At 35.8% G+C, this 16,573-nt stretch overlaps 1 protein-coding gene across 2 annotated transcripts in view; it reads left to right on the top strand.

Annotated features, from left to right (window-relative positions):
* Nucleotides 1-5,305: 5,305 nt before the first annotated feature.
* NELL2 (neural EGFL like 2) overlaps nt 5,306-16,573 on the top strand; it is a 131,776-nt gene continuing 120,508 nt past the window's right edge. The window contains exons 1-2 of one of the 2 annotated variants that reach the window (XM_056799013.1): nt 5,306-5,998; nt 6,465-6,593. In XM_056799013.1, the coding sequence (XP_056654991.1) occupies nt 5,944-5,998; nt 6,465-6,593 (184 nt within the window). In that variant the 5' untranslated portion in view covers nt 5,306-5,943. The remainder of the gene's footprint in view (nt 5,999-6,464; nt 6,594-16,573) is intronic. The other variant, XM_007503882.2, reaches the window with a different exon arrangement.

Below are 16,573 nucleotides of genomic sequence, written 5' to 3'. Positions count from 1 at the left end.
TTATACAATTTTTTCTTTAAAACTGAGAAACAAATCAACCACTAGGCTCCTTTTCTGAAATATTACAAGGTACAACTTAGGGAAAAGTACTAGGGATCTATAGATCAATATCATTTATGAATGTCATTTTAAATAAAAATAAATTCCTGTTGCACAGACTTCAGTAATTCATCCAAGAAATCATTCATCATGATGAAGTTGGACTTGTACCAGGGATTCAGGGATGGTTGGATATTAGGGAAACAATCAACATAATTAATCATATTTTAAAAAAATTCAAACCATATGATTCTATTAATAGATACAGAAAAAGTCTTTGACAAAGTACAACATTTATTTTTGTTAAATTGCCAAGTAGAGGTATTTAGGAACCTTGATACTATAAAAAGTATCTCTTTAAAATCACAAGTATCCTATACAATTTGGATACCCTAGTAAATTTGTCAATAAATAAAAGAGGAAAGCAAAGATGCCCATTCTCTCCACTTTTATTTGATAAAGTGTGGAAAGCCATCACCCCTGCTGTCTGACAGAGTCACAGTCTGGGGAAATGGAGACTGCAAAGCAGTCCTCAGAAAATGAGGCAACCATTGAATCCCCTTCTATGTGACTTCTCTCTCAAATGGAATTGTTATGATTGTTGTTCTCTCCCCAATACAGAAGAAATAATATGAGAGCAAATATAAAGTTAACACATATATATCCCACCTTAATCCCCCCAGATTATTACCCTGAAAGATTACATTCACAAAATGAAAACCTAAAGATTATTACCCATTACCCCCCTCATTTCCCTCTCCACAGAGTTACATTCACTCCCATTACAAGCCAGGCAAGCCAAGAACATCAATCATCTTCAAGCCCAGGTCTACAAGACACACTCCACTGATTTGTTACATAACAACCAGCAACCTTGCCAGGTGTCTGAATCAAGCACAAGAAATATACAACTTGGAAATTGAGGAAAATTCCAATTCTGTTCTGTCTTAAATTACCCCCTAACCCTGTACCTAGCTATGAAATGTTTTGTTACCCGTCTCCTAAGTAATTGTGATTTATTGTGAAAGCTGACCAAAAGAAACAATGATTTTCCTAACTGGTCATCATTTAGGTCAAGAGGGACTAACCTCCAAATCACCCTACTCATGTAATTTATCTCAATCTTTGTTGTAGCAACAGTGTTTCATTGACTATCTCCTTAGACTTTGTGTTTGTTATTAGGTTCTATGGAAACATGTATGTTGAGAGACTGTGTGCCAGAAAAGTATGTACTCACTGAACCTATAAAATAAACCAACCTCTGTGCCATGGCAGAGCACTGTGTGATGCCTATGCATGTAGGATTGAGCATGTAGTGCCTCTCATCCATTATTTGACTGATCAGTACACCTAGACAGAAGGACCCTCCCCTCTTAGAGATTGCTGGCTCAGCTCTCAAAGATAAAGTTCTGGAAATTCTAGCAATAGCAATGACAAGTGAAAGAAATGAAAAGAATAGAGATAGGCAAAGAAGAGCCAAAACTATCCCAATTTTCTGAAGATATTAGTAACTTAGAAAGTTTTGAGGAATCAGCAAAGATACTATTCAAGACAAAGCAAAGTTTCAAGCTACAAAATAAACTTTCAAAAATGAATAGCATTTGGATATAATATTGAAAAAGCATTAATAGAAAGGGAAATCCCTTTTCAAATAATTACAAAATTCATAAAAAACATTTGGAGATCAATCTACCAAAAATAGACAAAATACTTTATGTAGATTCAACTATAAAATACTTCATTAAAAAGTATTAGGAACAACTTAAATATTCAATGTGCATAGCTTGGCCATATCAATTTAATTAAAAAGGCCACACCATTTATCAAAGTTAATTTATATCTTCAATACCATGCCAATCAAATTATCAAAGAGATGTTTTAGAGAACTCTAAAATTAATAAAATTAGAGAACTCTAAAATTAATAAAAAGCATTTGGAAAAAATAAAGTATCTAGATTGGGAAATAATGAAAAGTGATAGAAAAGAAAGAAGTAAAGCACTTGCAGACCTCAAACTATCTTATAAAGCAGCAGTCATCAAAATTTCAACCAAAAAAGAGAGAGATATTAGGAGAACAGACTAGATAAGAAAGAATATGAAATAATGGAATGCAATAGTCTGTTGTTTAGTAGGCCTGAAAATATAAGTTACTTACAAAAGATCCCTATTTGAATAAAAACTTCTGGGAAAACCAGAAAGCTGTCTGATGGAAATTAGGCTTCAATCACCATGTTACAGTACCTTCCATAATATGTTCTAAGTGGATATGTGACCTTAATATTAAAACCTTTCCCATAGAAAAACTAGAAGATAAATAGATCATATACATTTCACATCTATGAGTAGGAGATGTAGTCCTTACACATCAAAGTATAATAGCATATATAGATATAGATAACTGATTACATGAAACTGAAAATCTTTTTAATAAACAAAATTAATTCACTTAGGATAAGGAAGAAGTTGGTTAAATGGGCAAAAAAACCTGTGTGCCAAATTTGCCTATTTGGTATCTAAGACATTTAAATGACAAATGTCTGTATATTTTTATATACAAATATAAGAGATTATGATAATTAACAATATAACAGTGAACATTTTAAATTATTTGAGAAGCCAGATATATTGAAAATAGCTAGAAATTTTTTATTTGCATAGTTAGGACATTAATTATTTATTCTTGGAACACTCATTATGGACTATTTCTTTCTAAGAAAGAAGTTCTTTTCAAACTAGGACATTCTTGTTACTGGAAGATAGTAAATACTAAGTACCTCATTTTTCTAAATCTTTGAAGAGAAGTGTTGAATATTTCTACATTCCAACACATTAGACACAGCAACAGGTAGATTTTTAGTAATGAAAGACTAAAAGAATCTCTTTTATTATTTCAAGAAAGAAAATAGAAATATGTAAATTATTTTGGAAGATTAAGAATTTTGAGAGACAGAAATTACTTCTAGATGTAACCATCAATATTTTTAAATTTTAGGCAAGTGCTTAATTTTTCAGTGAACTATCTGATTTTAAAAAGATGTTCATAGATTTTTTAAAGCTAATTTATAATTTGTATAAGTAACCTTAGTTTCAAAGACCATTTGACTAAGACACTTCACTGGTACAGATTGATTGTTCTGGAAAGAAGTTGACATATACTAAACAAATCTATTTCTGTAAGCCAAAAGAAAGCAGAAATCAGAGAAGTTATGCAGATGAGAATATACCAGACAATTCCTAAAGTGAATGAGTTCTCCCCCTGGGAGTCAGAGTTCACCCAAAAGAGAGAAAAAGAGAGAGACTCAGATCTCCCCCAAAAGGAAATTCTTGAAGTCTCTAGTATAGTAAAATAGGAATAATAGCTAACATGTAAATTGTTTTAAGGTTTTCAAAGCATTTTGCAGATATCTCACATTTATCTTTACAATAAGACTAGGAAATAGGTAGGTGCTATTATTATAGGGATATGGAAATGACTGAGGTGCTGGCTCCTCTACATATCAGTTTTCTACCAGGCTATTTTTCCCTTCATTGGTCAATCCCAGAAAATAATCTGAAACCACTGCAAAGGCCAAGATCTTACTTTTTCCATTATGCTCTCATCGACTCCATCCCTAACAAAAGCACTTCCATGCAAATGGACTTTGAGCCCCAGATTACATGTATTTCATTCAGTTATTTAGATAATCCAGTATTAAAAAAACAACAACAAAGGTAATTTAGCTTCTTGAATAATCTATTAATTTAATTTACCAAGTAGTTAACCATGAAGTCTTTTAAAAAACAGATATATGAATTCTCTTTTGTAATTTGTCAGGAAAAATGGCATTTCACTAAATGAAAAAATTCCATTCGTTCTAGGTATTGGAGAATTTCTTAATAAATTGTAAAAGAATAAATAAACTAGAAATAAAAAGCTTGGTTCAGACTTGGACATTTGAAGCATTTCTCACACCCTAACTATCCCTTCCCCCAAAAGAGCCAATAAAAAACAAAGTAGAAATGTGTTTCTTGTTTTACTATGGTATTGTGCACTGTGATATCTATTGCTATGAGGACACCTCAAACACCTTTTCTAAACATTTAGTAAGACAGTAAGCATTTAGATCTCTGTAGGGCAAGGTAAGGATGAGATAGAGATTTAAGAATCGAAGTTATTTATAAAGCTAGATAATAACCTCCTTGCCTATTGCTTGTTCTGCTGGAGGTTTATAGGCTATCCATTTTTTCCCTGTTTTTTTTTTTTTAATTTCCCCCCATGGTTACAGGATTTTTGTTGTCTCCCTCCCATCTTTCCTCCTCCCTCCCAGAGTTGACAAGCAATGCCAAGCAATGCCACAGGGTTATGCATATATTCTCACTCAAATCCTATTTCCATATTATTCATTTTTGTAATAAAATAATCTTTTAAAACTCCCAAATCATATAAACCAGTGATAACGTATGTTTTCTTCTGGATTTCTACTCACATTTCTTTTTCTAGATGTGGAAGCTAACTAGTTTTAGAAAAAAATTAGTGAACAATCATCCTGGACATTTAATAGTGATTTTGGGAAGCTTTATGTCTTGGGTCCTTGCAGGGATCCTACTAGGATGTCTTAATAGACAAATAAGGCAATAGTGTAACCAGGGAGAGTGTTACTATTCAATTCAGCAGGGGCTGGGGGCTCCTTCCATCAGACCCACCTGATCAGAGTTCCCTTTCCTCAATTCATCGTTTGGCAACGCTTCTGGAGCTTCCCGAAAATTCTGCCGCCGAATTCGCCACTCACTGTGCTTTCCCTTGTCCCTGGCATAATCTCCAGTACACCTACCCAGGCTGTCAATTTTTGCCACTCTCTGGGGCTCCCTTCTGTTCTCTACTAATCACTTCTTTCTGTTGTTCAAGTCTCACCTCAAGGTCGCGCTCTGCTTCCAGACCAACCGACCCTTCTACTGGCCTGTCTCGGTCTCTCAGAGAGGAGTCCCCAATTCCCCGGGGGCTGCCACGGATATGGGAGAACTGTAGGGCAGCTTTTGGGGTTTTCTTTCCTTTCTAACTAGTGAGCACTTTACTTCCCAAATTCCTAAAGGTACTCTCCATCTCTAGGTGGTCCCTTTCCCTGGGGTATGTGCGCTGAGGTTGGTGAAGGAGGGTGGGGAGACTCTTCCATAAATATAGCACCTTGGTTTGAGTTCTTTTTAATCTGGAGGAGGAGAGTAGCTTCGTTCCAGGATGGTGGGAGGGAAGAGGAGGAGGCTGCAGTTGCTCCCGAAATCTGTTGCAGTGGGAGGAAAGGGAAAAGGAAGCTCTTCAGCTTTCTTCATTTTCTTCTCTTTCTCTCCGCCCTCCCTGATGCTTGCCCCTCCCAGAAAGGGCAATCTCTTCTCTGAGCATCTCTGGGCTCCCTTCCCATTGTCTCTGCCTTCATCACAGGTCCTGGCTGCAGTGGGAGAGGGAGTTTTTGTTGCCACCCACACCCGCCGCCACCCCCAATCTCCACCACCGCCACCAATCTTTCTCTGGTCCTCGTCCTCCTTCTCGGTTTCACTCTCTCGCCGGGTTTTGGTCCACTCACCTCTGGGGACAATTCCCTAATAGAGCATATCTCGGGCTAAATCTGACCCCTCCCTCTTTTTTACCCTTCTAGTACCGGTTGTCTCTGCCCCTGCTGCCACTCTCTCTATGGGAATGATGTGCGCATCGGAGACTCCAATTTGTTCAAGAGTCTGACAGATTTATGCTTTTTATTTTTAAGGAATCGCCCCCCTTTACTTAAAAAAAAAAGTAATAATTAAGTGACAAAGGGAGAGGCAGGCGTTTATTTTTAAGAGGGTGGGGTTTTTGTGTCTGTATTGTTTTTGTTGTTGGGTTTTTTGGCTTTTTTTTTTTTAAGAGGAAGAAGATGAACTGAAAAGATCCACACCATGGAATCTCCAATCTTAGGGACCACATTCTGTTTGATCTTCTATCTCCGTGCAGGTCAGTGACTGCTGGGCTGGGGTGAGGGAAGAGCAATCTGCATTAGGCTCTGTAGACACTAGAAACAGAGCCAACATGAGGCGGTTCTGAAGAGCCAGCAATGGAAATAAGAGCCAGTGCTACCCTAGTTGTCGCACTGGAAGGCCCCAGAAATAGGGTGGGAAAGGCTAGATTGCTCCCCTCTCCCATTTCGAAATCTAAAAGACGTTCATGCCCCTATCTTAGCCTTGTGAACAGAGGAGTACTTTTCAGATAGATGGATTTTTAAGTATTTCGTGGAAATAAGATTGGGTGTTAATTTATTTTTTCAGTCCGGCTGATTGAGCACAGGTAAGATTCTGGGAAGGAATAGTCGCCTTTGTCAGTTTCCGATATAATCACTGCCCTGTAGAGTGAGAGACTTATTTTGATGGTGCTTTTTCTTTCTTTCTTTCTTATCCTCCCAATGTCCAACCCCCGCCATCAGTTTGGGGGATTGGAGTAGACCCCTCCTTGAAAATCGACTTCTTGACCGCTTTAGAGCTGGGGGAGTCCACGGCTGGAGTTCTCCAGGTCCCCGGGCTGCACAATGGAAGCAAAGCCTTTCTTTTTCAAGGTATGGGAAAGTGCCTAACCCTAATGTGTGTATTCTGGGGTTCATGTAGATAATTCAAGAAGTTCTTAGCAAGGCACTCAACCAAACTTTTGCATTAGATTGCTATGGTGACAGTATCTTTTCTGATCTGTGTAGTGGAGGGTCTAGTTTGATATACACCTCTTTCATCTCTCTTTAAGTGCCAGGGATTGATTTTCTCCCATAACTTTAGTTTGTACCCCCCATCAATTTTAATGACTACCTCCCCTGATTCCTGTATAGAAATTCAAATGGAAAATAGTTTGTTTTTGATCCTGGGAAACTATATTAAAACATAAACTTCTCATTTAGGTTAATTTAAGTCAGTTATGAAATAAGGTATTTGAGTCTTGATTAAGAAATTTATTCTTTGAGGCACTAGGTGGCTCTGTAGATTGAGAACGGGGCCTGAAGGTCCCAGGTTCAAATGTGGCCTCAGATACTTCCTAGTTGTGTGACTGTGGGCAAGCCTAGTCCTTACTGCTCTTCTGCCTTGGAACCAATATTTAGCATATTTAGGAATTGATAATGAAATAATGTTTAAATATATAGTATTGCTAGAACTATAGTCTAAGAGCCTGGATTTAAAAAGTTGTTTGAAGGCGACCTAAATCTAGTTGGATCTTAGAACTGTTGCAAATGCACACTTCAGTAGAGCTGAAAGAACACTTTCAGTGTTCTGAAGTCAAATAGTAGGACAACAGCCAGAAAAGAATCTCAAACACCAATTCTTTTTCTCTATTAAAAGTTATTTTGGGTATCCATTCTGATACTATGGTATTAGAAGCCCAGTTCTTGCAGGGCAGGGACTATGTCCTACTTCTTTTGCAATTTCCTGAAAATGATATGTTGTGTTTTTTTTTTTTTTTGGTATGCCTTATAATACCTAACACATTGTTACCATTGAAATAATTCAGATTGACTTTTACATCCTCTGTTGTTCAAAGTACAAAGTTTCTCCCCATAGTTGTTGGGATACAAAAAGAGGCAAAAAAGAAAAAAAAACAGTCCCTGCCTTCAAAGAGTTTACAGATTACAGAGGGAGATAATGTTCAAACAAATCTATAGGAAGCAAACTATGTACTGAATAAATAGGAAATAGTTAGGAAAGGCCATGGAAGGAAGAGGAGTTAAGGAAGGCTTCCTGTAGGAGGTGGGATTTTAGTTAATACTTAAAGGAAGCTAGGGAAGTCAGTAGTGTAGTCAGAGATGCTCCTGGCATGGGGAACCACCCGAGAAATTGCCAGGAGCCAATTGATTGTTTCTGGAAGAGTAAGGAGGTCAATGTCACTGTGTCAAAAAGTACCTGTCAGGAAATAAGGTGTAAGAAGACTGGAAAGGTAAGAGAAGGTTATGCTATGAAGGGCTTTAAAGGACTAATGAGTTGAAGTGGAGGGTGACATTTACAAACCTGCAGTTTAGAAAAACCACTTTAGTGACTCAGTGGAAGAGTAGAGAGAGATTTGAAGAAGACAGACCCACCTGCAGGCTATTAAAATAATCCAGGCATAAGATGATGAGGGCCAGCACTAGACTGACCTCTCAGAAGAGAGAAGGGATATTTTAGAGATGATGCAGAAGTGAAATAAAAATATCTTGGCAACAGATTGAATATGGAGGGTCAGAGATAGTGAAGAATCCAGGATTAGGTGCTGGGAAGAGGGTGCTGCCTTCTATGGTAATAGGAAAGGTTGGAGAGGCTGAGGATTTAGGGGGGAAATTAATTCTGTTTTGGACATAGAGAGTTTAAGAGGTTTACTGGACATTAGGTTTGAGATGTCAGGGTGGCAGTTGGAGATACTAGCATTGAGTGATCAGCAAAGAGTTTGGGGCAGATAGATTTGAGAATCGTCTGCATAAGAGTTGGTAATTAAATGCCACATACAAATGTTAGCTACTGTTATTAACTATCAGTTTAAGTGCCGTTTGTCAAGTATTTATAGAACATCTTATTAGATAATTAAATTGTTGAATGTCTATTAATTTTAACTTGATAATATCTTAAGAAAGTTCACCTTCTAAACTTGCTATTTTGATTTTTGGTTCATGAATAATAATTTTTTCTCATCTTCAAAAAAGTATAAAATGATGGAGGTTGGAAATCTGATTCCAAGAAGTCAATTCTGATATACATTGGCATATAGCAATTTTTCTGGTTTCTCAGGAATAAAAAACTTTTAGTCTTGCAGATTTTTAGATTAAGTTTATGACAGAAGGATTGTGTAAGTGAACTTTCTGTAATTATACACGAAATAGCACAGCCAGAGTTGAAATAAGTGACAAATGATTTAAGATACTCTTGGATACCAGATTAAATTTAGCAAATTAATTTTCCTTGGTATCCTTCCAGTCTTCTTTTATTATTATTATTTTTTAATCTTTACCTTCCATCTTGGAGTCAATACTGTGTATTGGCTCCAAGGCAGAATTTGGCTCCAAGGCAATGGGGGTCAAGTGACTTGCCCAGCGTCACACAGCTGGGAAGTGTCTGAGGCCAGATTTGAACCTAGGACTGAGCTACACAGCTGCCCCCCAGTCTTCTTTTATTAAATAGAAAAGCATTTAAAGTACCTTTTCTAACTAATAGTATATAGCTTTTTATGTTTCTGTAAAATAAAAAAAATTAGCATGTCTATGCTATTTAATGCAGGGTCACTTCTTTTGGTGACTTCATGTTTTGGATTTCCTTAAGTGGTAACAGAATTTCTTCAAAAATATAATTTTTTTTTTATGACGAATGATTACAGCATGTGAATTTGTTGGTCCTCATTTAGTTCTATTTTTTCCCATTGATTGAAATAAAGAAAATAAAAATGAAATATAATGTTAAGAAGCTATAAGTATTGAATAAATTGTAACTGAATATAATTTAAAATTCTAAGTTTTAAATTTATTTGAAGCTTCTTAGGTACTTCTTAGGCACAACTGTAGGCACTCATCTAAGTGATATGATCTACAAATCCCCTGGAAAATCCCATTCAATTTGTGTTAGATGCAATCATTTTCTGAGAGTAAAAACTATTTCATCTACAATAAAGTAAAACTTTAAAATCTGAAGTTTAAATTTCTCCCTTTGCTCCCACTGTATATGAACCACTTAATAAGATACATTTGATACTTTTGCTTAAAACAAGATGACTGAATATGTTCACTTAAGGGGGGAAATCCCCAAAATTATAATAAAAAATATCAAAACTGTTAGTTGGAGATGACTTACAATTATCTACAGATTTCTAAACTTTAAAAAAAATTTTTTATTGATTATTTTGTTAAAACCAAAATTTCTACTTCCCCTTCCAAAAAACCACCCTATATAAAAAGTAACATTTTAACATATTAATTAATGATTAACAAATTATTAATAAATTATTAATTATTGTAATAATTAATATTAATATTTTAAACCCTTACCTTCTGCTTTAGAATCATTACTGTGTATTGGTTCTAAGGCAGAGGAGCAGCAAGGGCTAGGCAATGGGGGTTAAAATAGGAAGTGTCTGTGGTCAGATTTGAACCTAGAACCTTCCATCTCTAGGCCTGGCTCTCAATCCACTGAGTCATCTAGCTGTTTCCAATGAGTAATATTTTTAAAGAAAAAAAGAAAAAACAAGAAGATAAAAAAATCTACCCAAACAAATCAATTCATTGAAAAAGTAAATAAATAAATAAAAGTATATGTACTTTGAACCCCATCACATTGAAGAAATGGGGTGGGGTATCATCTTCTAATATTATGGTTATTCTTTCTGTTTACAATGTAGTTTATTGTGTGTGTTGTTTTCTTGGCATTGCATATTTCATTCTCAATGATGTGTAAATCTTTCCAAAATTCTTTTTATTTGTCATTTTCATCATTTCTTTGAGCAACCACATGAAAAATGCTTGACATCACTAATAATAAGAGCAACCTAAATCAAAAGAACACTGAGGTTTCACCTTAGAGTACATGTTGATATATAATAATTTGTTTAACCCTTCTTCAATCAATGGGCATCTACTTTGATTCCTATTCTTTGCTATCACCCAAAATGCTGCTTTTTGTGTGTACATGAGTTGTTCATTTATTACTTCTCCTTAACATGGTCTCCTTAGTATAAAAGCTTAGTAATGGAATCTCTGGATCAAAGGATGTTGGTTCTTTATTTACATAATTCCAAATTGCTTTTCAAAATGCTTATATTGATTCAAAGCTCCATCAACTGTGTTTTAGTGTGTCCCACAATCCCACCAGCCTTTACTATTTCCATGTTTTGTCATCTTTGCCAATTTGTAGGATGTGAGGGAAAACCTCAGGACTGTTTTGATTTTGGATTTACCCATTATTAGTGATTTTAAGCATTCTTCATGTGTTTGTTAATGGTTCTTTTGAGAGCTATTTACTTATAACCTTTGAATACTTATCTATTTGTGAATAATATTTGTTTATATATATTTGTTAGTTTTTGATATATCTTGGATAGCAAAGCCTTATCCAAGGATTTTGATATTTTTTCTGCTTGATTGCTTCTTCTTTTTCTAGGTTAATTAATTTTATTTCTGCAAGAGCTTTATAATGTCAGAATCAAAATTTTATCTTTTTTAAATAACTTTTCTCTATACTTCTCTTAGGGACAGTTAGGTAGCTCAATGGGTTGAAAGTTGGCTCTGGAGATGGAAGGTCTTGGGTTTGACTGTGCCTTAGACACTTCCTGGCTGTGTGACCCCTCCCATTGCCTAGCCCTTACTGTTTTTCTGCCTTGGAACTGATATGCAGTATTGATTCTAAGACAGAAGGTAAAGGTTTTAAAAAATAATATATCTACTTCTAGTTGTGAAAGAGGTATGATCTCTTCTTCTATTTAAAAATGGTATGATATTTAATATTCAGTTCACATATCTACTTTGAATTTATTGTGAGATATGGTATAAGTCAGACTTTTCCAGATTTCTTAGCTGTTTTTAATCAAATGATGTTCTTTCACAATAAATTTGTTTTCCTGTTTATTAAACACTGGGTTGTTTTGTTCTATTGTTTCTAAGTCTCCCTTGACTAGGATATATTTTGATGACTACAGCTTTATAATATATTTTGAGGGGCTAGAAGAGTTTTTTCCATTTTTATTCCTTATCCCCCACCTTTTTTCTTGTTATTCTTGATCTTGTCTTTGTCCAAATGAATTCTGTCATTATCACATTCTGTAAGGTGACCATTTGATTATTTGAATGGCACAGCATTAAAATTATAAGTTAAATTTGGCAGATTTCTAAATTCTTTTTTATTATGCTTGTAGGGATCACCCATGGGCACTGAATAGTTCTTCATCTATTTAAACTCTTTTTAATTTCTTTTACAAGCACTTTGTAATTGAATATGTGCTAATACTGTGTATAATTTGGTAGACAGATTCTCAGATATTTCATGTCTTGTAGTTATTTGGAATCAGATTTCTCTTTTTATTACTATCTTTTGCACTTTGTTACTGTTATATTAATAATTTTGCTATTATTATTTAGAAATGCTGCTGAGTTTTGAGGGTTTATTTTGTAGCCTGAAACTTTGCTGAAGCTATTAATTGCCTTAATTAGACTTAATTAGAATCTTAACTGATTGCCTAGTGTTTTTTAAATAAACCATAACGCCACAGCAAACAGACACAGTAGTAACTGCTTTTTGTTTATCTTTGCTCCTTTAGAATTTATTTTTCTTATTGCTAGTATTTCCATAACAACATCAAATAGTAGTTGGGATAATAGGAACCCTTTCTTTATTTCTATATTTTTTTTGAAAATTTCTAGTGTTTCCCCACTGCAAATTATGCTTGCTCTGAGTTTTAGATAGATAATTTTATTACATGAAAAAAGTCCATCTATACCTATATTTTATAGCATTTCAAGCATAAATGAGTGCTGTACTTTAAAGAAAGGACTTTTCTTCATATATTGAGATAACCATATGGCTCTAAATGCTTTTGATTTTAATGTCATTATTTTAATTGTTTCTGGTGTTGTTGTAGTGAAAATATCACCTTTTAAGGTTGTTATAATATTAAAACTATGGCCGCCAAGGAATTTACTTATGAAATTCCTAAAATGAAACACTCAAGTCAGAATGGAATTTATGGTGGTTTAATCACAATGGGAGTAAGAAAAGGGAGAGGGAGAGGAGAGAGGAGAAAAGGGAAAGGGGTTACTCAACCTCTGGCAGAGAGCCAGAGGGAGTTTAGGCCCAAAGGGCCAAGGTAGAGAAGGAAGCAGTCCTTGACTCACGTGACCGATCTGAAGGGAAGCTGTCTGCGGGGGCTCCTCCCTGCTCAAGCTCCTAGGAGGAACTCGAGTCTAGCCCTGTCCACAGGAAGTGTGTGAATTCCAGAGGCTGTTCCCTACCTCACTTCCTGTGCCTCACACGTGCCAATGGTGGCTCAAGCTTGGCTTAGGACAGCCCAGGTGGGTAGTTAGTTATTTCTGATTTGTCATTGACTAGCACATGCCCATGTAGTTGTGGGTGTGAACAATTTTGGGTGCTAGACCAAGCAAGATGGAGATTTTAAAATTCACAGTGTTGAACCATCTATAGTATGAATCTACCTTGGTCATAATGAATAATTTCTTAAATGAATTTCTGTAGTTTGTTTGGAAGGATTTTATTTAGACTTTTAAATTGATTTTCATTAATGATATTGGTTTGTGGTTATCTTCCTCTTCCTTATCCTTCTCTGATGTATTTGGACTATGTCTTAGAAAATGAGTTTGGTGGGGTATTTTTTTCCCAAGTTTTTAGAGTCATTTATGTATTAAGCTTGATGGAATTCTCTGAATTATCAGCACTACATGTATTTTTCTTTAGCAGTTTCATTATATGTAATTCTTTTTCATTTTCTGATGTTCATTTAAGAGCACTATTTGGTTACCCTCTTAACATTTTTGTAGATAAGATTCTCTTCTCTCTTTTTTATTAACTTAGTAAAAAATTTCTCAGTTCTTTTTTAAAGCTTTTGTTTAAAGCTCCCTGAACTGATTACTATTTTCATCATATTATAGTTTGTATGGAATGTGTTTATTACTGCTTTTTTGGACATTATTTAAAATATATTCCTAACTTAAAACATGGTCAATTTTTAATAAAAATTACTGTTACTACTGAGAAATTTGGGTAGCAGTCCCATATATAGAGTGTTTTAAGTCTGGCTTATCCAGTAATTTGTTCAATTCTTTATTTTGGTTATTGTTTATTTTTGTTAGGTTTCTCCAAAACTGAGAGAACTACATTAAAGTCTCCTGATACTATTTTGTTACTATGTCTTCTTGTATTTTGGTTAATTTTATGAACTTAGAGTCATAAAAGACATTCGGAGAATGTAAGTTTAATGTTGATATTGGTTTCTTTTCTGTGGTTCCTTTCAGCATAATGCCATCAGTCTAGTACAGTCCCTTATTGCAATATGTTGCCAATGGACAATGGGAGAAGATTCAAGCTTCTTTCCATTTGTGGTCTATCTATTCCCTATTCCACTGCCAAAGGGACTTTATTCTTAAAAAGAAGGTCTGATCATGTCATTCTCTTACCCAATAAATTCCAAAAACTTCCTATTACTTCCAGGATTTAGCCCTTCACAAACTTCCCCTCGCCTCTCCAGTGTTCTCATATCTTACATTATATCACATACATAATGATCTAGTAACACTGTCCTCTTTGCTGTTCCTCAAACAAGATTCTCCATCTCCCAACTCTGAGTATTTTCTGTGAGACAGCCAGAGAAAATGCCTGGAAGTAAGAGGTAGAGTATAGAACAGCCAGAAGAACACATGTCAAGGAATAAGGGCTAAGAAGACTGGAAAAGAAGGAGGCAAGATGATGAAGGACTTTGAATGCCAACTAGAGCATTTTGTATTTGTAGGCTACAGGAGAGGAGCATGAACAGTCCTTAGGAAAATCACATTAGTGGCTGAATGAAGGATGGATCAGAGTTGGAGAGAGATGGATCAGGCAGACCTATCATCGAGCTATTATAATAATCCAGGTCTGAGGTGATGAGAGACTACCACTCTAGTGGTGACAATGCCAAAGAAGAAACAGGGATATATTGGAGAGTTGATGCAAAGATGAAGTCAACAGACCTTGGCAATGAATGGATACAGGAGGCTGAGAAATGGGAGTCCAGTCTTAGATTGTGAGCCTGAAGGCTTAAGAGGATGATGTTGCCTTCTATGTAATAAAGGAGATAGAAGGGAATGAGAGTTTAGGAGGAAAGATAGAATTCTATTTTGGACATGATGAGTTTATTTGTTTTTACTCATTACATGTAATAATACATTTCCACACAAGTTTTCCTAAATGATGTGACTGGACCTATCTCCCTTCCTCTCTTCCCTCTCCCCTCCTGGTGCTAGCAGGTGATTAGATCTGGGTTATACATATATTATCACACAAAACATATTTCCACACTGTTTTTTTTTTTGTGAGTGAGTAGTCATAAAATCAACCCCCCCAAACATAAACCCAAATAGACAACTGAAAAATTGTGTGCTTCCATCTGCATTCTGACTGCAACCCTTCTTTCTCTGGAGGTGGGTAGCATTCTTTATCATCAGTCCCTCAGAATTTGGGCATATCGAGTTTTTTTTTTTTAATATATTTTATTTGATCATTTCCAAGCATTATTCGTTAAAGACATAGATCATTTTCTTTTCCTCCCCCCCACCCCCCCCCCATAGCCGACGCATAAGTCCACTGGGCATTAGATGTTTTCTTGATTTGAACCCATTGCTTTGTTGATAGTATTTGCATTAGAGTATTCATTTAGAGTCTATCCTCTGTCATGTCCCCTCAACCTCTGTATTCAGGCAGTTGCTTTTCCTCTGTCCTCCTCGGTGTTTCCACTCCCATAGTTTATCCTTTGCTTATGCATAGTGTTTTTTTCTCCTGGATCCCTGCAAATTGTTCAGGGACATTACACCACCATTTATGGAGAAGTCCATTACGTTCGATTATACCACAGTGTATTAGTCTCTGTGTACAATGTTCTCCTGGTTCTGCTCCTCTCGCTCTGCATCACTTCCTGGAGGTTGTTCCAGTCTCCATGGAATTCCTCCACTTTATTATTCCTTTTAGCACAATAGTACTCCATCACCAACATATACCACAGTTTGTTCAGCCATTCCCCAATTGATGGGCATCCCCTCGTTTTCCAGTTTTTGGCCACCACAAAGAGCGCAGCTATGAATATTTTTGTACAAGTCTTTTTGTCCATTATCTCTTTGGGGTACAGACCCAGCAGTGCTATGGCTGGGTCAAAGGGTAGATATTCTTTTGTTGCCCTTTGGGCATAGTTCCAAATTGCCCTCCAGAATGGTTGGATCAGTTCACAGCTCCACCAGCAATGAATTAATGTCCCTACTTTGCCACATCCCCTCCAGCATTCATTACTTTCCTTTGCTGTCATGTTAGCCAATCTGCTTGGTGTGAGGTGATACCTCAGAGTTGTTTTGATTTGCATCTCTCTGATTATAAGAGATTTAGAACACTTCTTCATGTGCTTGTTAATAGTTTTGATTTCTTTATCTGAGAACTGCCTATCCATGTCCCTTGCCCATTTATCAATTGGAGAATGGCTTGATTTTTTGTACAATTGATTTAGCTCATTATAAATATGAGTAATTAAACCTTTGTCAGAGGTTTCTATGAAGATTTTTTCCCAATTTGTTGTTTCCCTTCTGATTTTAGTTACATTGGTTTTGTTTGTACAAAAGCTTTTTAGTTTGATGTAGTCAAAATTATTTATTTTACATTTTGTGATTCTTTCTATGTCTTGCTTGGTTTTAAAGTCTTTCTCCTCCCAAAGGTCTGACATGTATACTATTCTGTGTTTACCCAATTTACTTATGGTTTCCTTCTTTATGTTTAAGTCCCTCACCCATTTTGAATTTATCTTGGTGCAGGGTGTGAGGTGTTGATCTATTCCTAATCTCTCCCACACTGTCTTCCA

This window comes from Monodelphis domestica, chromosome 5, assembly GCF_027887165.1.
Source record: "Monodelphis domestica isolate mMonDom1 chromosome 5, mMonDom1.pri, whole genome shotgun sequence".
NCBI lineage: Eukaryota > Metazoa > Chordata > Mammalia > Didelphimorphia > Didelphidae > Monodelphis > Monodelphis domestica.
This window is presented reverse-complemented; position numbering and strand designations above follow the sequence as displayed.